Below are 25,534 nucleotides of genomic sequence, written 5' to 3'. Positions count from 1 at the left end.
AGAGCACACAGAAAGGCCGTGACACCACCCTGTCCCTACAACAGAGCAGGGTGTTTCTTTCCCTTTGATTTCCTAAGCCCAATCATGAAGCTCTTTCGTTTTCATCACGTCAGCGGAAGGTGACAGCGACAATGGTGGCTGCACCAGTTCATCAGTCACAAGACCTGCCGACCAGTACAGGCATGTTCTGTGCTGGAGACATGGTGTCTGCCGGGACTAAACATCAGCACAGGGGCTGTGACAAAGCTGTATGTCCAGCCTTAAGGTGCATTCGTTCACACTGTCACGGGTCTGAAGTTAGAGACCGAGGTCGGAGAGTCACATGCCAAAGCCAGTGAGGACATGATTCCTGACTGGGACCAATTGCCTGCTCATTCACTGTGTCCACATGTAGCTGAAAAAGACAGGAGGGGGAAAGGGGAGGGAAAAAGAAGCAGAGACAGAGAAGCAGGGGGAGAGGGGGGATGGGAAGGTAATACAACAGAGAAAGGTGACAGAGGCAAGGGGTAAGAGATATAGAGGAGAGAAGAGTGGAGAGGGGACAGGAAGGGAACAAGAGAGGCTGAAGATACTAATGCCATGGTGGGGGTCGCACCTTCACAACCCTAGCCAATCTCATCAGCTTCAACAGGCTCACCTCCAAAACCCTCACGTTGGCATTAGGGCCCCCACATAGGAACCAGCAGGAGACACAGTTAAGCCCATAACCAGCATCACCTCAGCTCCCATGCCAATACCTGGACTGGTCCCATGTGGTCACCATAACAACATGCCACCACACAGAGGCTTCTTGGCATAAGAACAGACTTTCTGGTGGGTCTGGAGGTAAAATCGGAAGCCAAGGAGTCAGTAGGTCCCCATTCTCCCTCAGGGGGCTCGGGGGATCGCCACAGCCTCCTCCACTCCTTGCAGATGGCATCCTTGGCAATCCCTTCTTGGCTGTAGTCTCCACCTTTGCTCGGCTTCTCCCCTGTGGGTCTTGTCTCCGGAGTCCCTGATTCTGATACGGAAGGATGCCATGGAAAGCCTGCCCCAGTACAATACTGTGAGCTCAGCTGAACCAGTTACACCCACAGAGACCCTGTTTCCAAGCGAAGCCACATCCACAGCTGCTGAGTGGCCCTGAACCAAGGGAGGAGATTACTGGGAGAATTTCTTCCTTGAAGAGATAGATGTACATGTCTCCCCTCTTATTATAAAGTGTCAATGACAAGCCAAAGTATAATTACACCAAAGTTCCCCGAGGTGTACTGGTTTTTTTGTTGCTCTGGTAAAACGCTTTTGACGTACGGTTTCAGAGGGAGAGTCCATAATGACAGGGGGCTGTGGCTGCAGGCTGCAGGCAGCAGGCAGCCAGAGCAGGGAGCAGAAAGATCATCACTCTTTATACTCGAACGTTGAGTAGAGCTAGCTGAGAGGTGGGCAAGGCTCTAAACTCTCACAGTCCACCCTCAGTGATATACTTCCTTCAGCAAGGCTGCACCCCCTAAAAGTTGCATAGCCTCCCCAAGCAGCAAGGAGCCTACGGAGGACATTGTTCACTCCAAGCACAAGACCCGGGAACCAGTGAGTTGCCTAGGGTTACTTACAGAGCATGGGTGAGGAGTTAATGCCAAGAGCCTGGAGACCCCAAAGCAGCCATATTAGAATACCTTCACCCAGCATGGATTTTGGCTTCCCTCTTGCCTTGTAGCCTCTTCCAGCTCATTTTCCCAAGCCTATAGAGTAGACTGTAACACCACCTGACCCTGGAGCATCCTGAGTTTAGGGCTTTATTGCATACAGATGGCTAGGAGTAGTGGCTAGAATCTCCATTGAGATACAGTAACCCTCCCCACCCCTTCCTTCTCTGAGGGAATGTCAACTGTCCACAGACGTAGGTCCAATGGTCTCTTGAAAGCAGGCGCAACTGATCTGAGGAAGGTAGCAGCTGTTTCGCTTGGAGGACCGTGTTCTCCAACATGGAAGGACGCTACTGTGTTCAGTGTAGAGTGTGTGTAGTCTGGTGCAGGGGGCCAGGATGAACGGTGAAAGAGGTCAGTAAGGTAAACTTAGGCAGGGTAGTGGAACAAGATAGTGGTGAGTGGAAGGGCATGGTTGCCTTACCGGCCTCTGAGAACAAAGGAACTCCCAAAACTCTTCTTAGATTCATGAGCAGAGGAAGAGGACAGTCCCAAGTCTGTCCAGAGCTACTACTGTGGAGCTTCCCATATAGCCACCTACTCTGTGCTCTGAGGACTAAAGTCTCCGTGTACCACTTGGGCAGGCAGAGATGGGATTTCTGACTCCACCCTCCTAATACTTGACCTCTTCTCAGATGTTGGGGGACCCGCTGACCCCATTGCACCTACCATCATCATCCCACCTAAGAACACTAGTGTTGTGGCTGGGACCTCGGAGGTGACCATGGAGTGTGTGGCAAATGCCAGGTAGGTGACACATCTTTGATTCCCAACCAGAACTGTAGCCGGGAGCATAGTTGTCTTTGGGGAAGGTCCAGGAGCCGGTCCGATGAGGACCTGTGAGAACAGAGGAGGGCTGGCAGGTGGACACTCAAACCCAGAGGTTTTCATATTCTTGGATGCCTAAGGGGAAAGAGCCAGCCACGGGGAGTGGTGAGGAATAGGTTTTTCCCAGGCTGTGAGGCCAGAGGGTGGACATATGTGCTCCTGACACGGAGCGGTCCAGAGCAGGGAAGATGGTCCCTCCCAACAGAGCCCTTCTATATGTGGGATGCATGGAGGGGGTTGTAAATGGGAGATGATGGTGGGAAGGGAGCCAAACTCTCCTTGACTCTCAAGAGTGAGGGTGGTCTGTCTGTCTGTCCTTGTCTTGGATCTGTCCTCCTCATTCCCCCTCACCTTTCACCCCTCCCAAGTCGCATATTTAAAGAAGGGAAGGTGCTGTGCCCAGAGAGAACTGGGCCAGCTTGCAGGCTTTCCCAGAGCTGTGTGTGCAGTTGCCACTGTGTCCCGGCCTTGTTGGGAGCATTATCCATGCCTGACAGGCTCACCAGTCACCCAGGGCTACTACAGTTGCCCCCATTCTACAAATGGGGAAACTGAGCTTCAAGGTGTTTTAGGAGTTTGTCTTGAAGCTTTGGTCTCGGGGGTGACAAAGCCAGCTCCATCCTGTTCCTTCCCACACTTGCCCTGCCCGCAGTGTCCTTCCAGAAGCCCTTGTCTGAAGGCAACTGCTTCCCTCATCCTGTAGGCCTCTGATCAAGCTGCACATCATCTGGAGGAAGGATGGGGCTTTGCTCTCCAATGGAATCAGCGATTACAACCGCAGGCTCACCATCACCAACCCCACCCTCAGCGACGCCGGCTACTATGAGTGTGAGGCTGTGCTGCGCAGTAGCAGTGTGTCCCCTGTCACCCGGGGAGCCTACCTCTCGGTGCTGGGTAAGTCAGGGCAAGTGCCAGGGCTCTTCTGCTGTGGGAGAAGGAAGGAGCGGGCAGAGATCAGAGCAGTGTGGCCAGATGCCATCTCCACAGTGGCTAGATATAAAAGCAAAAAGCCTCTCATCCTGTCTCCTGGTCCTTCCCCTGCAGAGCCGCCTCAGTTTGTCAAAGAGCCTGAGAGACATATCACAGCAGAGATGGAGAAGGTGGTGGACATCCCCTGTCGAGCCAAAGGTAACACAAAGGTGTGGGGACAAAGGCCCCAGACCTTCAGCCTCTCTCATGCCTGTCAAGACATCTCTAAGCCCCACCTCCCTCTCCAGACCACATCACTAAGCAGTGACAGGCTGGCTAGGTTCTGGCACCCAGGAAACAAACAGCCAAATTACCGTAATCTCAGGCTGCAAATCAACCCACGTAACTCCAGGGTTACAAATGAGCCTAAATTACCGTAATTTCAGGACAGGTGACAGACCCAAATTGCCCATAATTTGAGAGTTGTAGACAATGCCGAATCACCATTTTGCCACCATCCGCAGACCTGGTGTGTCTCACCTGAACGAGTGTCATCCACTCAGCCCATTTGAGGTAGGGGTTGCCTGGCTTGGTCTTCTACCCCTGCTGGTCCTACTTAACCCTCTGTTGCAGTTTCCCATGCTTACTGCCCCCATCCTGACAGAGCTGAGCCTAAAGGCAGCTATAGCCAGGGGACAGAGGGTAAAAAGGTGCTGTAGCATGGACTAAAGGGACTCAAGCATCCTAGCATTCAGTAGCTGAGACAGGAGGATTGCTGCCCAGAGAATAGAGAAACCTGAATCAGGGAATAGCTATGGCCCCAGTAGCGGCATAGAGGGGTTTGCAGAGCTGTGGCTCTTCTGAGACCCTTGGGTAGAGGCAGAGATGAGGGTCAGTGACAGCAGAGGGGTGGCAGGTGGACAGTGATGTCACATAATCTCAGCAGGGTCGCTTATTCTTGGCTACGCAAGGGGAGTAAGCCAGGCTGGGTTCACAGATGAGTTACGTAGCCAGATCCCTCTTATTTTCCAACTTCCATATTTGCAAAAAAACCAATAAACAAATAAAGATGCCTTATTTCATCTCATTCAAAATGCCAGGAGCTGTGAGGTGCCCCATTATTTTATGTGCCACTAAGAAAGAAAAAAAGGCTGCCAATTAAATCATGGCATGCTGTCGATTGTAAGCCACACCCTGGTCCCCCATCATGTTGCAGTGAATAGCAAAGACTTGGTGTCACCCAGTGGTTGAAACACAGTGGTGGCTGAATGCAGGGTAGAAGGGTTGGGGGGGTATGACTGGTGCAGGGCTGTGGCTGTCTCCTTAGAGTGTAAAGTGCCTCTGGGAAAGTCAAGTGTGAGCAGAGGGAGCGTGGGAGGAGAGAGAACCATTCCTCTTCCTCTGTGTAAAGACCAGAGATGGGACTTCTGAGGACCTCCCACCAGACAGAGACCCCTCTGCCTGCTTCTCCACCTGGGCTACATTGCCAGGGAGTTGGAACCTGCACTTGGAGGTTAGCACAATACACAGAAGACCAAGCCAAGCTTTGCAGTAAGAAATTAAAATATACCTGCCATCCCTGATTAGAAGGCCAGCCTGAGCTATAATGAGTTCCAAGACAACCTGGGCTACAAGATCAGGACCTTGTCTAAAAGACATAATAAAAATGATGAAGATGTAGAAGCCAATGAAGAAGAGGTGAGGGGTGGAGAGTTAGCTCAGTTGGCAGTGTTTGCATAGCATGTGCAAAGCCCTGCTTCACACTGTATAAACCAGGAACGCTGTCACACACCCTTTGTAATACTAGCACTTTGGAGGTCAAAGCTGGAGGATCAGAAAATCAAGGTCATCCTCAGCTACATAAAGGTCAAAGCCAGCCTGGGATATGTAAATCTCTGTCTCAAAAATAACAATAGGGGCTGGAGAGATGGCTAGCCGTTAAGAGCACGTGTTGCTCTGGCAGAGGACCCAGGTTCTACTCCCAGCACCCATATGCATGGTAGTTCACAGGCGCTCATAATTCCAGATGTCCTCTTCTGAATCCTGTGAGCACCAGTTACACATAGGATGCACATACATTTATGTAGGAAGAATACTCATACACATAAAATAAACACATATAATGATGATGATGATGATGATGATGGCGGCTCAGAGGTTAAAAGCTCACACTACTTGTGCAGAGGACCTGAGTTCAATTCCCAGCATCCACATCAGGATTCTTCTCACCTGTATTTCCTGTATGCCTCTGGCTTCTTCAGGCAACATGCACACACACACACACACACACACACACACACACACACACACACACACCTGCACACACACACATATACACATGCACACACACACATGCATACACACACATGCATACACAAAATTTAAAATGCAATTCTTAATATAATAGGAGCAGATAGGATGTCTCTTTGGGTAAAGGTGCTTGCCAAAAAAACTGACCATCTGGGTTCAATCCCTGGAGCCTACAACATATAGGTGGAAGTAGAGAAGTGCCTCCACAAAGTTGTCCTCCAGCCCCCACATTCATGCACACCCTCTCCCCATACTAATATATAAAAATTTAAACAATAATAATAATGAACTTCCCCTCTAAAAACTGCCCAGTGAAGCATTTCTCTAGGAAATTTCCATTTTCTGAAAACTCTCTACTCTATGCCAAAAGTCTTGAGAATTTTCCAAGAACATACTACTCCATAAAAATCAATGTCTGTGAGAAGGTTCAAGAAAACAAAGCACCCTGGGACTTCCTGCAGTCTTCTGGGAGGGAGCATAGTGGCTGACGGTGGCCCTGGCCTCCTGCAGGGGTGCCGCCTCCCTCCATCACCTGGTACAAGGATGCTGCCTTGGTGGAGGTGGAGAAGCTGACACGCTTCAAGCAGCGCAATGACGGCGGCCTGCAGATCAGTGGCCTGCTGCCCGACGACACAGGCATGCTCCAGTGCTTTGCCCACAATGCCGCTGGAGAGGCACAGACCTCCACCTACCTGGCCGTCACCAGTAAGTGTCCTCCCCTGTGAGGGCGTGGTGGGGTGGGACCGCACTGTGATGGGAATCCCAGGAGACTGTCCCATAGGGCGCCAGCTAGTCACTTCCCTTCAGCACCACATCTTGCCAGAGGAAAAGGAGCCCTGCTCCCTAGTGATCCTCTTTAGGAGTCCCTGGACCATTGATGCCCTTGGAGAAAAGCCAGTTTCAATTTCTGCTGTGTCTGCTGACCTCAGAGGAGTCACCCAGAGTCCCCTTGACCCAGCACAAAGGCAGCTCTCGGCTGTTCATTCTTAGACAAGTGGTGCATGTTCAATGGAGGTCATGTCCTACTGACTTTGTCACTGGGGATGTGAGCTGCCCTCTGGGTTCTCAGTTCCTCTCGGTGGAGGCCTGAGGTTCCAGAAGGCAGAACTGTCCAAACCAGTCCTCTGGACCTCTCACAGGCCTCCCTGCTGATGACCCTGTAACACCAGGGCCAGTGGACAGAGGGGAGGACCCATCTTTTTGTGGGCTCAGAGCTCCTGGCCCCTGGCTGGGGATCTTCCTAGGTGTCACTAATAGGTCCTGCTGTCTTCCTCTACAGGCATCGCCCCTAATATCACCAGGGGCCCCCTTGACAGCACGGTGATTGACGGAATGTCAGTGGTACTGGCATGTGAGACCTCAGGGGCACCTCGGCCTGCTATCACGTGGCAGAAAGGTAGCTGCAATGACCATTCAGAGGGCATAGCCATGTGACAGTTGAGGAGAGTCTTCAAATCTGATTTTGGGAGCTAGGCAAATTGAGTTCACCATGTACAGTTGTAAAGGCTGTACACGGTACCATCCATCTTTCACAAACCACATCACTGTATGTTTTTCTCTGTTGTCTCTGTCTCTCTCTGTCTCTCTCTGTCTCTCTGTCTCTCTGTCTGTCTGTCTCTCTGTCTGTCTGTCTGTCTGTCTCTCTCTCTGTCTCTCTCTCTGTCTCTCTCTCTGTCTCTCTCTCTCTGTCTCTCTCCCCTCCTCCTCCATCCCTCTCCCCTCTTCCTCCCTCCCTCCCGCTCCCAGGCCAGACCCAAGACCTCCTACATCCCACTGCAAGTAGTCTGTCCTGACCTGGTGTCTGTCATCTTTATCCATCTGCCTGTCTGTCTATCAGTCTATTTATCTCGAACTCTCTTTCACGTCTCCCCTGCACTGCCCCACTACACCCCTCACCCATCCCTCTCCTCCTCAGCTCCCCTGAAGGTGAATCTCTCCAGAAGCACCCTGTCCTGTGACAGGATGCCCATCATCACCTTGTCAGCCTGTCTCCTGCCTCCTCTTCCCAGTCCAAATGCAGCTGCCTCCAGGCCATGGCTGGCTGATGCTAGCAGCAACGGCAGACAGAGCATGGCCTCCTCTGGTGAAGGACAGGCATGGCTGTGGGTGGAGGAGTGGCAGAAAGGGTGGCCTGTAAAGGGTACTGCTAACTTGTGACCCAGAGAGTCTAGCTCAGGCCTGTCACCAATCCCTGTAACATTTCCAGAGTGGGGTGGTTATAGGAGACCTTCAAGAACTGGAGCATCTAGGGCCACTATCAAGGCTGTCTCTGACACCCCGACAATCCCTGTGTCACCTCAGGGGAGCGCATCTTAGCCAGCGGTTCTGTCCAGCTGCCTCGCTTCACGCTGCTGGAGTCTGGCAGCCTGCTCATTAGCCCAACGCACATCTCTGACGCTGGTACCTACACCTGTTTAGCCACCAACTCTCGGGGAGTAGACGAGGCCTCGGCAGACCTGGTTGTATGGGGTGAGTGACCTTCTGTAGGGGTGGGCTGCCAGCATCTTCACTTTCATACTGTGTTGCTGATACAGTCAAGGCTCTTCCTGTCACAGGGATGATGACAAATTTACTTGGGAGCCAGGAACTGGGAGGTGATGGCTCTGCCAGCAAGGCCACAGGATGGGGAGGCCGTGCCGTGCTTGGCTGAGTCCAGAGAACTGTAAAAAGTTGTCTTGTGTATTTTAGGGCAGAAATCAACACGGGGCCAAAGCGTAAATATTTTTGGGCCAGACAGTGTCTCTCTCAGCCCCTTTCCTGCCCTTGTGTTCCCGGGAAAGCAGCTGAGACATTAGTGGCATAGTGGGATTAGTGGTACAGTGGTATGACCCATTCAGGTGAGCTTGTCTATTCAGGATGCCACCTGCCATTGTCAGCCTCAGCCTGGAGAGATGCCACCAGATGTCTCAAGCCTCTTCCCCAGACATGCAGGTGTGTGGCCACCTGTCCAGGCCAAGCCCTAGGTGAATGGCTAGACCCTGCCTGTCACCAACAAGCTGGCCTAATGGCCCTGATCACTCCCAGCTTGCTGTTTCCATTCCCTCCCTGGCACTCTTAAGTCCTCAGCATTGTTTGTGGCTTCTGGGAATCACAGTGTCCCTGGGACACTTTGTCCTTTCCACTCCTCTGAGACTATTATATGGTCTCCACACCTGTCTACATATGAGGCCACCCCTCATCCTCTCCCAGCATCCAGATGTATAGCCCCAGATGACCTCAGGAATGTCCCTCCTATGCCAGGTCATACTAGGGTGTCATCCCCACATCCCTGTTCACTGAACTGCCCCTGATCACTACACTGTTTCTACCTTGTATTACAGCCCGAACCCGCATCACCAAGCCACCCCAGGACCAGAGTGTCATCAAGGGCACCCAGGCCTCCATGGTGTGTGGAGTGACCCACGATCCTAGAGTGACTGTCAGGTACTCCAGGCAAAGGGGAAGGGTGCCTTTAAGTCAGAATGGCATCATCAGAAGCTGATGCTGTCTGTAAGGCTTTGGGGGCTGTTCCCAGAGCTGGGTATGCGGCTGCGCTGAAGAAGAGGCTGAGTGAGCACCTGGGGACCATGCTGTGTGAGCTGTGTTGATGAAATGGAAGGCAGAGAAATAGAACAAGGAGAAGGAAGGGTTTGGGAGATGACTCAATGCTAAGAACACTTGCTGTGTAAGCATCAGGACCTGAGTTCAAATCCCAGCCCCTAAAAGTAGGGTGCAGCTGCATACATGTATCAAAAGCAGGACATAGCTGTGTAGATGCCTGTAATCTGAGCACTGTGGAGAGGCAAAGCAGGGCTGCTGCTTTCATATACATATTTCATACACACAGTCATATACACATGACATACACTACACACAGTCATATACACATGACATACACTACACGCAGTCATATACACATGACATACACTACACACAGTCATATACACATGACATACACTACACACAGTCATATACCCATGACATACACTACACGCAGTCATATACACATGACATACACCACACGCAGTCATATACACCATGACATACACTACACACAGTCATATACACCATGACATACACTACACGCAGTCATATACACCATGACATACACTACATGCAGTCATATACACCATGACATACACCATACACAGTCATATACACATGACATACACTACACGCAGTCATATACACATGACATACACTACACGCAGTCATATACACCATGACATACACTATACACAGTCATATACACCATGACATACACTACACACAGTCATATACACATGACATACACTACACGCAGTCATATACACCATGACATACACTACACGCAGTCATATACACCATGACATACACTATACACAGTCATATACACATGACATACACTACACGCAGTCATATACACATGACATACACTACACGCAGTCATATACACATGACATACACCACACGCAGTCATATACACCATGACATACACTACACACAGTCATATACACATGACATACACTACACGCAGTCATATACACATGACATACACTACACACAGTCATATACACCATGACATACACTACACACAGTCATATACACCATGACATACACTACACGCAGTCATATACACCATGACATACACTACATGCAGTCATATACACCATGACATACACCATACACAGTCATATACACATGACATATATTACACGCAGTCATATACACATGACATACACTACACGCAGTCATATACACCATGACATACACCATACACAGTCATATACACATGACATATATTACACGCAGTCATATACACATGACATACACTACACGCAGTCATATACACCATGACATACACTACACGCAGTCATATACACCATGACATACACTACACGCAGTCATATACACCATGACATACACTACACGCAGTCATATACACCATGACATACACCATACACAGTCATATACACATGACATACACTACACGCAGTCATATACACCATGACATACACTATACACAGTCATATACACATGACATACACTACACACAGTCATATACACATGACATACACCACACGCAGTCATATACACCATGACATACACTACACACAGTCATATACACATGACATACACTACACGCAGTCATATACACATGACATACACTACACGCAGTCATATACACCATGACATACACTATACACAGTCATATACACATGACATACACTACACACAGTCATATACACATGACATACACCACACGCAGTCATATACACCATGACATACACCACACGCAGTCATATACACCATGACATACACTACACACAGTCATATACACATGACATACACTACACGCAGTCATATACACATGACATACACTACACACAGTCATATACACCATGACATACACTACACACAGTCATATACACATGACATACACTACACACAGTCATATACACATGACATACACCACACGCAGTCATATACACCATGACATACACCACACGCAGTCATATACACCATGACATACACTACACACAGTCATATACACATGACATACACTACACGCAGTCATATACACATGACATACACTACACACAGTCATATACACCATGACATACACTACACACAGTCATATACACCATGACATACACTACACGCAGTCATATACACCATGACATACACTACATGCAGTCATATACACCATGACATACACCATACACAGTCATATACACATGACATACACTACACGCAGTCATATACACATGACATACACTACACGCAGTCATATACACCATGACATACACTATACACAGTCATATACACATGACATACACTACACGCAGTCATATACACATGACATACACTACACGCAGTCATATACACATGACATACACCACACGCAGTCATATACACCATGACATACACTACACACAGTCATATACACATGACATACACTACACGCAGTCATATACACATGACATACACTACACACAGTCATATACACCATGACATACACTACACACAGTCATATACACCATGACATACACTACACGCAGTCATATACACCATGACATACACTACATGCAGTCATATACACCATGACATACACCATACACAGTCATATACACATGACATACATTACACGCAGTCATATACACATGACATACACTACACGCAGTCATATACACCATGACATACACTATACACAGTCATATACACATGACATACACTACACGCAGTCATATACACATGACATACACCACACGCAGTCATATACACCATGACATACACTACACGCAGTCATATACACATGACATACACCACACGCAGTCATATACACCATGACATACACCATACACAGTCATATACACATGACATACACTACACGCAGTCATATACACATGACATACACTACACGCAGTCATATACACCATGACATACACTACACTCATATACACCATGACATACACTACACGCAGTCATATACACCATGACATACACCATACACAGTCATATACACATGACATACACTATCATATACACCATGACATACACCATACATACAGTCATATACACCATGACATACACCATACACAGTCATATACACATGACATACATATACACACATGACATACACTACACGCACATATACACCATGACATACACTATACACACATATACACATGACATACACTACACGCAGTCATATACACCATACACTCATATACACCATGACATACACTACACGCAGTCATATACACATGACATACACTCATATACACCATGACATACACCATACACAGTCATATACACATGACATACACTACACGCAGTCATATACACATGACATACACTACACGCAGTCATATACACCATGACATACACTACACGCAGTCATATACACCATGACATACACTACACGCAGTCATATACACCATGACATACACCATACACAGTCATATACACATGACATACACTACACGCAGTCATATACACCATGACATACACTATACACAGTCATATACACATGACATACACTACACGCAGTCATATACACATGACATACACCACACGCAGTCATATACACCATGACATACACTACACGCAGTCATATACACATGACATACACCACACGCAGTCATATACACCATGACATACACCATACACAGTCATATACACATGACATACACTACACGCAGTCATATACACATGACATACACTACACGCAGTCATATACACCATGACATACACTACACGCAGTCATATACACCATGACATACACTACACGCAGTCATATACACCATGACATACACCATACACAGTCATATACACATGACATACACTACACGCAGTCATATACACCATGACATACACTATACACAGTCATATACACATGACATACACTATCATATACACATGACATACACCACACGCAGTCATATACACCATGACATACACTACACACAGTCATATACACATGACATACACTACACGCAGTCATATACACATGACATACACTACACGCAGTCATATACACCATGACATACACTATACACAGTCATATACACATGACATACACTATCATATACACATGACATACATCATATACACCATGACATACACTCATATACACCATGACATACACTACACACAGTCATATACACATGACATACACTACACGTCACACCATGACATACACTACACACAGTCATATACACATGACATACATATCACACATGACATACACTCATATACACCATGACATACACTCATATACACCATGACATACACTACACGTCATATACACATGACATACACTATCACACATGACATACACTACACACATATACACCATGACATACACTATCATATACACCATGACATACACTCATATACACGCAGTCATATACACCATGACATACACTACACGCAGTCATATACACATGACATACACTACACGCAGTCATATACACATGACATACACTCATACACCATACATACAGTCATATACACATGACATACACTACACGCAGTCATATACACATGACATACACTACACGCAGTCATATACACCATGACATACACTATCATATACACATGACATACACTACATCATATACACATGACATACACTACACGCAGACATACATATACACCATGACATACACTACACACAGACATACACTATCACACATGACATACACTCATATACACCATGACATACACTACACACAGTCATATACACATGACATACACTACACGCAGTCATATACACATGACATACACTACACGCACACACCATGACAGACATACAGCAGTACATATACACCATGACAGTCATATACACATGACATACACTACACACATATACACATGACATACACTATCACACCATACATATATACACCATGCAGACATCATATCACACATGACATACACTATCACACCATGACATACACTACACACAGACATACATATACACATGACATACATATACACACCATACACATCATATACACATGACATACACTACACGCAGTCATATACACCATACACTACACGTCATATACACATGACATGTCATATACACCATGCACATATACACATGACATACACTATCATATACACATGACATACACATCATATACACTGACAGTCATATACACCATCATATATACACATGACATACACTACACACATATACACATGACATACACTACACGCAGTCATATACACCATGACATACACTACACGTCATATACACATGACATCATATACACATGACATGTCATATACACCATGACATACACTACACACATATACACCATGACATACACTACACAGTCATATACACATGACATGACACACATGACATACACTACACGCAGTCATATACACATGACATACACTATACACAGTGACATACACTATCATATACACATGACATACACTACACGACATACACCATACACAGTCATATACACCATGACATACACTACACGCAGTCATATACACATGACATACACTCATACACCATGACATACAGTCATATACACATGACATACACTATCACACATGACATATACACCATGACATACACTACACGCAGTCATATACACCATGACATACACTACACGCAGTCATATACACATGACATACACTATCACACATGACATGTCATATACACCATGACATACACTACACGTCATATACACCATGACATACACTACACGCAGACATACACTATACACCATGACATACACTACACACAGACATACATATCACACATGACATACACTCATACACATGACATACACCACGTCATATACACCATGACATACACTACACGTCATATACACATGACATACACTACACGCAGTCATATACACATGACATACACTACACGCACATATACACATGACATACACTCATATACACCATGACATACACTACACGCAGTCATATACACATGACATACATCATATACACCATGACATACACCATACACAGTCATATACACATGACATACACTACACGCAGTCATATACACATGACATACACTACACGCAGTCATATACACCATGACATACACTACACGCAGTCATATACACCATGACATACACTACACGCAGTCATATACACCATGACATACACCATGACATACACTATCATATACACCATGACATACACTACACACACACATGACATACACTATCATATACACATGACATACACTCATATACACCATGACATACACTATCATATACACATGACATGCAGTCATATACACCATGACATACACTAGTCATATACACATGACATACACTACACACAGTCATATACACATGACATACACCACACGCAGTCATATACACCATGACATACACTACACGCAGTCATATACACATGACATACACTATACACAGTACATATCATATACACATGACATACACTACACGCAGTCATATACACATGACATACACCACACGCAGTCATATACACCATGACATACACTACACACAGTCATATACACATGACATGCACTGACATACACATTCATATACACCGTGACATACACATGACATGCACAGGCACTACACACACAAGCACATGCACCATGCATGTATTGTCTATGTGCACTACACACGTGTGTGTGTGTATAACATGCACATATTGTGCACATATGCTACACACGTAGAGAAAAGGAACAGCCAAAGAGGAGGAAGGGAGGGAGAGAGGGAAGGAAAGAAAGGCAGTTAGGATGAAGAGATGGAGGACTCCAGTTGCATGCTCCCCACGTTCCAGAACCCCAACTAACTTCATGGGAACTGATTAGTTTAAGCACCTATTTTAAGGTCTCTGTGTCTTATTTTAATATTCATAATGGAGTGGTCTGGTTAAAAAGACAAAGAAGGGAATAGAGAGATGGCTCAGCAGTTAAGAGCACTGACTCTTCTTCCAGATGACCCAGGTTCAAGTCCCAGCAACCACATGGCTCCCAAATGCCTGTAATTCTACCTCCGGGGGATCCGACACCCTCACACAGACATGCAGTCAGGCAAAACACCAATGTACATAAAATAAAAAATAAATAATTAAAAAAGAAAACAAAGAGGTGAGCATAGGAATAGGGCAGGAGGTGACCTCAGGGGATGTAGGAGAAAATGTCTAACTCCCCACTATGGACCTTGACCCTCAATATTTAGGCCCTCAAGAGCTCAGTGTGGCTCTGGAAGCCACTGTAGAGGCTAAGAAAGTCATCTGTGTACCAAATACCCAACCTTGAACAAGGACACCCAGTGTACCCCCAAACTATAAGAAAACAGAGAGCTGCAACCAGGAGAGCTATGTGGTGTCCCTTTGTGCTCTCCAGAGAGCTCCAGAAAACCGGGGAGTCAACATAACTGCTTCTTTGGAAGATTTCAGCAGGTTGCTGTCCAGCTAATGAGCAGTAACACTGTCACACAATTGGCATGGAGACCAGGAGTGGGCACTCCTGCCTCCTGCAAACATGGCCTCCCTGAGCGACACAACTGTGTCCTGGGGCGCCACCTGGTGGTCACCGGGCAGAGGACCAGTGCAGAGTCAACCAGTCGAAGAATAAGAGTTCTGAGGAACCAGCATTGAGGACAGCAGGCTTTGCCCAGCTAGATCCTTAGAGATATTGCCCACTCTATCTGAGAAATATCTTGTGAAGTGTTCAACATTGACCTTTGGGGCATTATCACACACCAGCACGATCGCAAACATGAGCTCAAAATCACATAGAGATGATCAGAATGTAGGCAGACCAATTTCAGGATCCTTAATCATGACTTTATCAGATTTTTCTCTAAATTTCTCTAAAAAAAAAAAGTTAACAAAGCAACTGTGGCCATGTCCTCATCCATGCAAATATGACTCACACTCTGGCATAACGTGGTAGTGTCCTTTCTATGTCCACTAGTTGAAAAGCTATTAACTCCACAGCTGCTTCCTCTGTGTGTGTGTGTGTGTGTGTGTGTGTGTGTGTGTGTGTGTGTGTGTGTGTGTGTGTATGTGTGTGTGTGTACACATGCGAGTGCATATGTGCCTGTGTGTGCACATCTGTGTGCATGCAGACCAGAGCTACACATCAGGCATCTCTCTCTATCAGTCTCTAAGGGGTCTCTCACTGAACCTGGAACTCAGAGCTTGGCCAGATCCACATGCCAGTGAGCCCCAGAGTTTTCCATACCCTGGCACCAAGATAACACACATGTACTGCCTTGCCCAGATTTTTAAGTGATGCTGGGGAGTCAAATTCAGGTCCTCATGCTTGCATGGCATCCACCAAGCCACCTGCCCCAGCCCCTCTGTTGATTTGTATGTATTAAAATGTCAGCTGGGTGTTGGTGGCGCACGCCTTTAATCCCAGCACTCCGGAGGCAGAGGCAGGTGGATCTCTGTGAGTTCGAGACCAACCTGGTCTCCAGAGTAAGTGCCAGGACAGGCTCCAAAGCCACACAGAGAAACCCTGTCTTGAAAAAAAAATGACACTTATTTCTATTTCAGAAAGACCAGGGCAGCTTATTACTCTTCTGGATGGTTCCTGCTGCAATAGAACTGGGGGCACCCTTGCTTCTACAGATCCACTCTGTGGGTTCCCCCACAACCTACAAACAGGAAATCCCTGGTATCACTTTCCTAGAAGTCATCCTCACCCAAGGATGAAGCAGCCAGGTCACATACTCTTCATAAGACAGGAGCCAAGTGGATGCCCAAGGCCTGTGGCCCTGGGCAATGGAGGCCCCTGCTGCCCTCTGCAGCCCTGAGATAAATAGGTGGGAAGGCAAATCTTAGCATTTCTAAAGCTCCCAGGTGATTCTGATATTTTCCCAGAAACAGGGTATTCTAGCTACAAAGCCCAACGGGGTCCCCCGAGCAGGCTTGAAAGGAGTAAACCAACCGCTCACATTCAAGCCTTGGCTGCTCAAATCCCAAGTGATATGTTGTCAAGACAAAGCTGGACCCCAGGGATGAGGCCCAGACAGCTGCAAGCTGCCAGCATGGAATGTCTCTAAAGCCATTCTAGAAGAATCTATTTGATATCTGGATCCAGATCTAGACGGAACCTGAACAATACACTTTGAGACATTATTACTATTAGTAAATATATTCCTTTTTTTACTTTTCCTATGTAATAAATCGATTACATTTTAGGAGGAAAATACAGATCAGAAAAAAAGGATAGAGAAAAACACAAGCTAACTGTTCCCCTTAATTAGACACCATCGGTAATGATATTTGAGCTCCATTAAGAAAGCCAGACACTCTCTGTTCTCTATCTTTTTCCCTTAAGGACCTACTGTGCCCCGTGTGCCATGTCAATAAATATTTTTGCACCAGCTCAATTACAGGATTGCTTGGAGTCCATTGTGTGGGTGAAACATAGTTTAGCAGTTCACAGTGACTGCATTTTTTTATTGCTTCTAAATTTTTGCTAATATGGAGAAATCTCATTATGAGCATTCCAGTATCCAAATTGTTGGCATGTTTCTGATTTGCTCAGGATTGTCTGTTGTGATCTAGAGCCAAAAGGGTCCCTGAAGGACCACTGGCCACAGGATTTGACAGCCAATTACATAACTAGATTAGTCTGGAAATTGTCTGCCAAAATGAGTTGAAGAGACCTGGAGGCTATTTATTTTTTATGTATTTCAATTTTGATTCATGGAAAATAATGCTAATGGTGTGATTTGGGTAAAAGTGTGTGTGTGTGTGTGTGTGTGTGTGTGTGTGTGTGTGTGTGTGTGTGTGTCTGTGTGTGTGTGTGTGTGTGTGTGTGTGTGTGTGTGTGTGTGTGTGTGTGTGTGTGTGTGTCTTTTTGATATAGGGTCTTATTATGTAGCCTACGGTAGTCATTCTCCTGCTTCAGCTTCCCAAGTGCTAAGATTACATGAGCCACCATGCCTGGCTGAGTATAGGTTTTATTTAATTTTGAAATAAGCCAGGATTGATGGCACACATCTTTAATCCTGGGACTCAGGATGCAGAGGCAGACAAATCACTATGAGGTAGAGGCCGGCCTGGTCCACATAGCAAGTTCTAGGCCATCCAGGGTTACATGGTGAGAACCCATGAGAAGAAGAGAGAGGGAAGCAAGCACAACTGTCTTCCAGAGGAGTGGTATACATCTTGAAAGAGTGAGTATTCCCCTGGCAAGCACCCAGCTGTCTTCCAGAGGGGTGGTATACGTCTTGGAGCAGTGAGTATTCCCCTGGCAAGCACCCAGCTGTCTTCCAGAGGGGTGGTATATGTCTTGGAGGAATGAGTATCCCTGACAAGCACTGCATGATTGATGTTGGCCATTCCCTTAGTTGTGTGGCTCTTGTTGCTGTTCTGAGGTGTTTTGTTTTGTTTTGTTTTTTTAATTCTGTGCATATGTGTCTGTGTGAGGGTGTGTGCCTGTGAGTGCAGTGCCCATGGGGTCCAGAAGAGGGCTCTGATCCTTTGGAGCTGGAATTACAGGCAATTGTGAGCCTCCTGACCTGGTGCTGGGAATGGAACTCCAGTCCTCTACAACAGCTGTATACACTTGACTGCTGAGCCGTCTGCCCAGCCCATCCACTGTTCCAATCTACATTTCTCCTTGGCCTAGGGGGAGAACATTTCTGTTTCCCTCTCTGTGTGTCTTCATCAGGGAGGTGTCTGTCAAGGGCTTCAGCCCAGTTTTTAATCAGGCATTTGTTTTCTTATGGTTGCGTTTTAAGAAGCCTCTGTATATTTTGGATAACAGTGCCTTATCAGATATTTGTTATGCAAACATTTTTCTCCCAGTCTGTGGCTTCTCTTTTTATTCTCTTGGCAATATCTGGAGAAGAGCAGAAAATTTTAATTTTGACGAAGTCCATCTTATCAATCCTTTCTCCCAGGGATCAGGCCTTCCGTGTATGTGGAGTTAGCACCAAAGGCGAGGCCGTGTCGATTTTACGTTATCTCCTAGCAGTTGGGGAATTCTGCATCCTACATTTAGATTTTGAATTAACTTTTGTCACAGGTGTGAGGCTTGTGACTACAGCTGAGTCTGTTCTGCATGTGACGCCCAGTGGCCCCAGCACCATCGGTTGAAATGACCTCACCTTTTGTTTTATTCTTACCTGTTGTTGGGAGGGAGTCTTTATGTTGCTTTATTGTGTGGGCTCTCTTTCTACCATGTGGCTTCTTGAGTCACCTGGCTGTCAGCAAGCATCTTTACCCACCGAGCCATCTCACCAGCCCTGTTTTTTTTTTGGAGGGGGGGTGGTTTATGTCACTGAGTCATTGCAGAAATGAGGTTTTTATAGCACAGAGGTCAATAAACCATTTCTATAAAGGACCAGGAGTAAACGTTTTAGCTTTGAGAGCCACGTTGTCTTTGTCACCACTACTCAATTCTATCTGTAATATGTCCACAAATGGGCATGCCCACGTTACAATAAAACTTCTTTATCTAGGGGCTAGAGAAGGGGCTCAGCAGTTACTGCCCTTCCAGATGACCTGAGTTCGATTCCCAGCATCTCTATGGCAGCCCAAGATTGTCTGTAATCCAGTCCCAAGGGATCCCATGCTCTCTTCTATCCTCCTCAAGCACCAGGCACACACACTCACACACACACACAGAGAGAGAGAGAAAGAGAGAGAGAGAGAATACATATTTATGCATGCAAGAAAACACTCATATGCACAAAATAAAAATAATAAATCTTTGTCTCATTTTAAAAACTTTAGATATCTAAGCATGTAATGGGCCATAGCTCACTGACCCTGCTATAGAATATCTACATTCTGGGTTTGGCTACGTACTGTCTTGCGCTGCTAACCTATTCTTCTATCCCTTGTATTTCTAATTAAAATCAAGTACCTATTAATTGGATTTGAGTTTAGAAACAAATGCTTCCCAAGCAGGGACATATGCTCCCTGGAGCATCATGTCCTAAAGCAAAGAGTGTCTGCTTGCCACAGCTATCTCTTAAGCAGCAGTAACTCTCTGCAAATAGATCTGCTTTTAAGGAAAAGCCTGTTTGCTCCATGAACGCTAGGAAGGGTGGTTCCTTTCTGGGTAATGACATGAATGGGAAGTGACTGCTGTTGTCCATTTCTAAGCATATATTAAAAGCCTTTAAAATTAACTTGGCAGTTTTATCTTTGAAGAAGTGGAGTGCAGGTAAACATTTTCAATGAGGGTGTTCATCACATTATTAACTACAATAGCGGGAAAGGAAGCAATAGTGTGTCTAACACTAGCAAGTCAGTGGAGTGACATGGGGACTGTATCCAAACACCCTGCATCCAATTGTTTATATGTTTTTATGTGTGGAATGGAAATATCACATGAAAAGAGTAGATGATAGATGATACTTTGCTGAGAAAAGACAGTTTTAAAAATAGGATGTATGAAAATGTAGATGGATGGATGGATGGATGGATGGATGGATGGATGGATGGATGGACTCGTGGGTGGAGAGATTCTTAGATGGGTAAATGAATGGATGGTGGGTGGATAGAAGGATAGATGAGTGGATATATGGATGGATGATGGATGGATGAGTGGATGGATGGATGGATGGATGGATGGATGGATGGATGGCTGAGAGAATGAACGGATGGGTATGTGGATGAGTATATGACAACTCAAAAGTAGGTATGTGAGTGGGTAAATAAAAGTTCCCATAGAGAGAGAGTGGATGGATGAGGGATGGACAGATGGAAACCTAGAGAGGCAAGTGGTAGGTAAATAGATGGGTGTGTGGATGGATTGACAACTAGAAATCATTGATATAAATATTCCTCAATGAAACAGCAATGGCTGACTCTTACTGACCATTTGCCATGTTTGGTAAGTATTCTGTATTGGCTCTACAGTCCTTACAACCTTATGAAGTAAGTGGGTTCCATGTCTTACAAATGGCAAACTGAGTCACAGAGGTTTAAATAAACCTCCCAAGATCACATCACAAGCTGCTGGTGGCAGGGGCAGCCTTTGGCCTGAGCTTCTAACTCCGGGACATAGTATCACTGCAGTCCACCAGCAGGGCACAGGAGAAGAGTCTAGAAATAAGGATTTATATCCCCATGTTAATCTCAGGCTCCCAGTACTGAATAGCTCTTCCTTTCCATGGCCCTTCTTTTCCTTGTTTGTCTGCTTTTGTTTTTCTTTATTGCCAGCAGTTAACACCTCCATTGACTTTTCTTTTTGAACTCAGGGTTAAAATACCACAGACATACTCTCGTTGGCACTCTTTCATTCTCTGACTTAGGTAACTTTAGAACCCTAAGGCTCTCCCACTACTGTCCCCTGGTGACATCTTGCCCTTCTAAGAACTATAGCCCCCCTTCCCCGGAGGGTACTGCACAGCCCACCTTTGTGGAACTAGGTCTTGGAATATGTCCATGACAGTGATAATGGCTGTGTTTTCTCCCTAACAACTCTAGAGGACGTATTTCGTACTGTCATGCACCAGTGTGTATGTGATTTCTCAAGTCTCCCTTCGTTCCGACTGGCCAAAGCTAAAGTGATTTTTTTTTTGGACACTAAAGTCAATTTGTCACAGTGATGCATCGATCTAACGATTCCCTTCATAGAACTAATTCCAAAATGTAGTCTACTCAGAGACTTTGATTCCTTCTCCCGCTGTAATCTTTTAACATCTTCAGAAGAATTCCGTGGGCTGGCTCTTTCTCAGTAGCTGTTTTGCGATGGCTTCTGGCCAAAAGTAACAACATTTTGACCCAGATCTGAACCCAAGGTGTAAATGACCAGTAATGGCCTGCTGCTTGAATGCTCACAGACCCAGCACCTGTCTCAGGAGTAATGGCCTTCCAGGCTCTCCCCAGGGAACAGCCTCCTCCTAGGCCCTGCTCCCTGCCCAGAAGCCCAGCACTAGAGACAACACATGTGAGGCCTGTAGTGACCTCCTGCCTGCCTTTGGCATATTCCTTCTAGGAGGAGGTGTGTGTGTGGCCCACCCTGGAAATTCTCTGGTCTCCTTTGACTGACCCACCTGTGTCATCCCCCTCCATAGGTATGTGTGGGAGAAGGATGGGGCCACCCTGGCTGTGGAGACCAATCCCCGGATCCGCCTAGACAGAAACGGCTCCCTACACATCTCACAGACGTGGTCAGGGGACATTGGTACATACACCTGTCGGGTACTCTCAGCTGGTGGCAATGACTCTCGGAACGCCCATCTTCGAGTCAGGTAAGGCCAAAGGAGGCACAGGTGATGGCAGCAGTGGGGGTTTTCAAAGCCAACTGGCTCCTTTTGGCCATGACAAAAAGCCATGCACAGCTAAGCCCACATACATTCCCTAAGACATCTCTTGAGCATCCTGCTAGGCCTGTCTCTCAACTCAGGGACACCCTGTGAGAAGCAGAGATTTGTGTATGTTCCAGAAAGAAGAGTCTGCAGGCCCAAATGTCTGCTCACTCCAGACAGGTCACCAAGACATCAAAGGAGTGATTTCACCCAAGTCCAGTTTGGTGTACCAGTGAGTCTGTTGGGCTTACTTGCAGGTGTATGGGTGATACCAAGGCAGCACCACTCAAGTATGGATGGTGACTTCCTCATAGTTGCACAATGGAGTTCGCTCTTCAGTTAACCTTCTGCCCAATATTTACACTAGCCCCTCTTGAGACCATATACACCTGTGACAGTATTACATTCCTCCCTGGGGAAGGAAGGGGCAATAGGGATGGGTGGGAACCTAATAACCAACCCTCTTCACTCTCTCCTATGAAGGAACATCAACCAGCAAACACCCTTTTTATTGTTTGAGATTTCACACATGCATAGTATGTGTTTTGGCCAAATCTGCCTGCATCCTTCCCCTTCAACTCCCCCCTTCCCCCCCATGCACCCCATCACTTTTCCCTCTCCACTTCATGCACTTTTAGAACCCACTTGGTTCACTTAGTGCTGCCTGTATGGGCATGTTTGTAGAACCATCTACTGGAGCGTCGATAGCTTTTCTGGAACCACATCCCTAAAGAAAATTGATTATTTCTCAGTCAGCAGCTAGCACTTTGCAGCCAGATATTTAGCTACGGGTAGGACTCAGGAGCCTTCCACGCTGAGATTTGGGCTGATTTGGTCTTGAGCATACAGACACAGCCTCTGTGAATTCGTGTGTGCAATGATCCTGTTGTGCCCGGCAAGTATTGTTTCTGTGTAGATGTGCACTACCTCTGACTCTTATGGTCATTCAACCCCCTCTTCCAAGATGATCCCTGAGCTCTGGTGGGGCAGGGCAGGGTTGGGGGGTGTGTATGTGTCATTTATAGCTGAGCACTTCACAGTCTCTTCCTTTCTGCACATGGACCAGCAGTGGGTCTCTGTATTCATCATTTACTGCAAGGATCAGCTTCTCTGGTGGGGCCCAAAAGATGCCCTAATCTGAAAATGTAAGGATTAGAAACTAAAGAGGCAGTTAATTTCTTTGTCTACTTAGGACAATGATAGTATTAGAGTCTCCTCTGCGACCGTAGGTTTTAGGCCCATTTAATGGCATCTGGCCTGAATTCCATCTTGTGAATCAGGGCCTTGAATCCAAGCAGAAAGTGGCTGGTTGCTCCCCTGACATTGTACCATTGTTGCACCAGTGAGCGTATTCTGCCAGGCTAGTTGTTTTTGTGGCTTGCGGGATTCACAGCTGGGTAAGACTGCTAGTTACTTTCCTCCCCCAGTAGCGAATATTAAACCTTCCAGAAATAGAACAGCAAGCCAGCAGGGCCGAAGCTTCCGGTTGGTGCCAGCTTCATTTCTCCATGTGCTGTAACACTAGTATATGGTGTCTTCAGTGGTAAGGTCTTACCATCAAGCTCTGGAAGGTAACCAAGAGCAATAGCAACAACTTGTAATGTTGGAAAGACAGTTATTGGATCCCACCAACCAACAACTTGAGAAAAGGATACCCCATACATGGCACTGGGCATATATATATATATGACAGCCTATAAAATTATAGGCTGGTATCTAGGAGAACCTTTGTGCCCCTATTAGAGAATAACTCCATTTAAACTCCTTTTGTTTTTTTATTTGTTCTTTCCAAGATTTATTCATTTATTATTTACACAGTGTTCTGCCTACATGCCTGAAGAGGGCACCAGATCCCATTTTAGATCGTCGTGAGCCACCATGTGGTTGCTGGGAGTTGAACTCAGGACTTCTGGAAAAGCAGCCAGTGATCTTAACCTCTGAGCTATCTCTCCAGCCCCTGTACTTCTTTTACATATGCATATATGTGTACATATTTTAGGAAGTTTCTCCAGTAGTAGGTTTCCATATGGTAACCTTGTTGCGGGTCCTCTGTGGGCAATCACAGCTACTTAGTGAAGATGGTAG

General features: G+C 46.2%; 1 protein-coding gene across 2 annotated transcripts in view; it reads left to right on the top strand.

The window, feature by feature from the left end:
- The window catches only part of Sdk2 (sidekick cell adhesion molecule 2), a 277,455-nt gene that overhangs the window by 177,465 nt on the left and 74,456 nt on the right, over positions 1-25,534 (top strand). For both annotated transcript variants that reach the window (XM_027425763.2, XM_027425764.2), the window contains exons 6-13: positions 2,318-2,429; positions 3,214-3,404; positions 3,555-3,638; positions 6,240-6,434; positions 7,009-7,125; positions 8,031-8,198; positions 9,050-9,152; positions 23,216-23,392. In XM_027425763.2, coding sequence (XP_027281564.1) covers positions 2,318-2,429; positions 3,214-3,404; positions 3,555-3,638; positions 6,240-6,434; positions 7,009-7,125; positions 8,031-8,198; positions 9,050-9,152; positions 23,216-23,392 — 1,147 coding nt within the window. The remainder of the gene's footprint in view (positions 1-2,317; positions 2,430-3,213; positions 3,405-3,554; positions 3,639-6,239; positions 6,435-7,008; positions 7,126-8,030; positions 8,199-9,049; positions 9,153-23,215; positions 23,393-25,534) is intronic.

This window comes from Cricetulus griseus, chromosome 7, assembly GCF_003668045.3.
Source record: "Cricetulus griseus strain 17A/GY chromosome 7, alternate assembly CriGri-PICRH-1.0, whole genome shotgun sequence".
Classification (NCBI taxonomy): Eukaryota; Metazoa; Chordata; class Mammalia; order Rodentia; family Cricetidae; genus Cricetulus; species Cricetulus griseus.
This window is presented reverse-complemented; position numbering and strand designations above follow the sequence as displayed.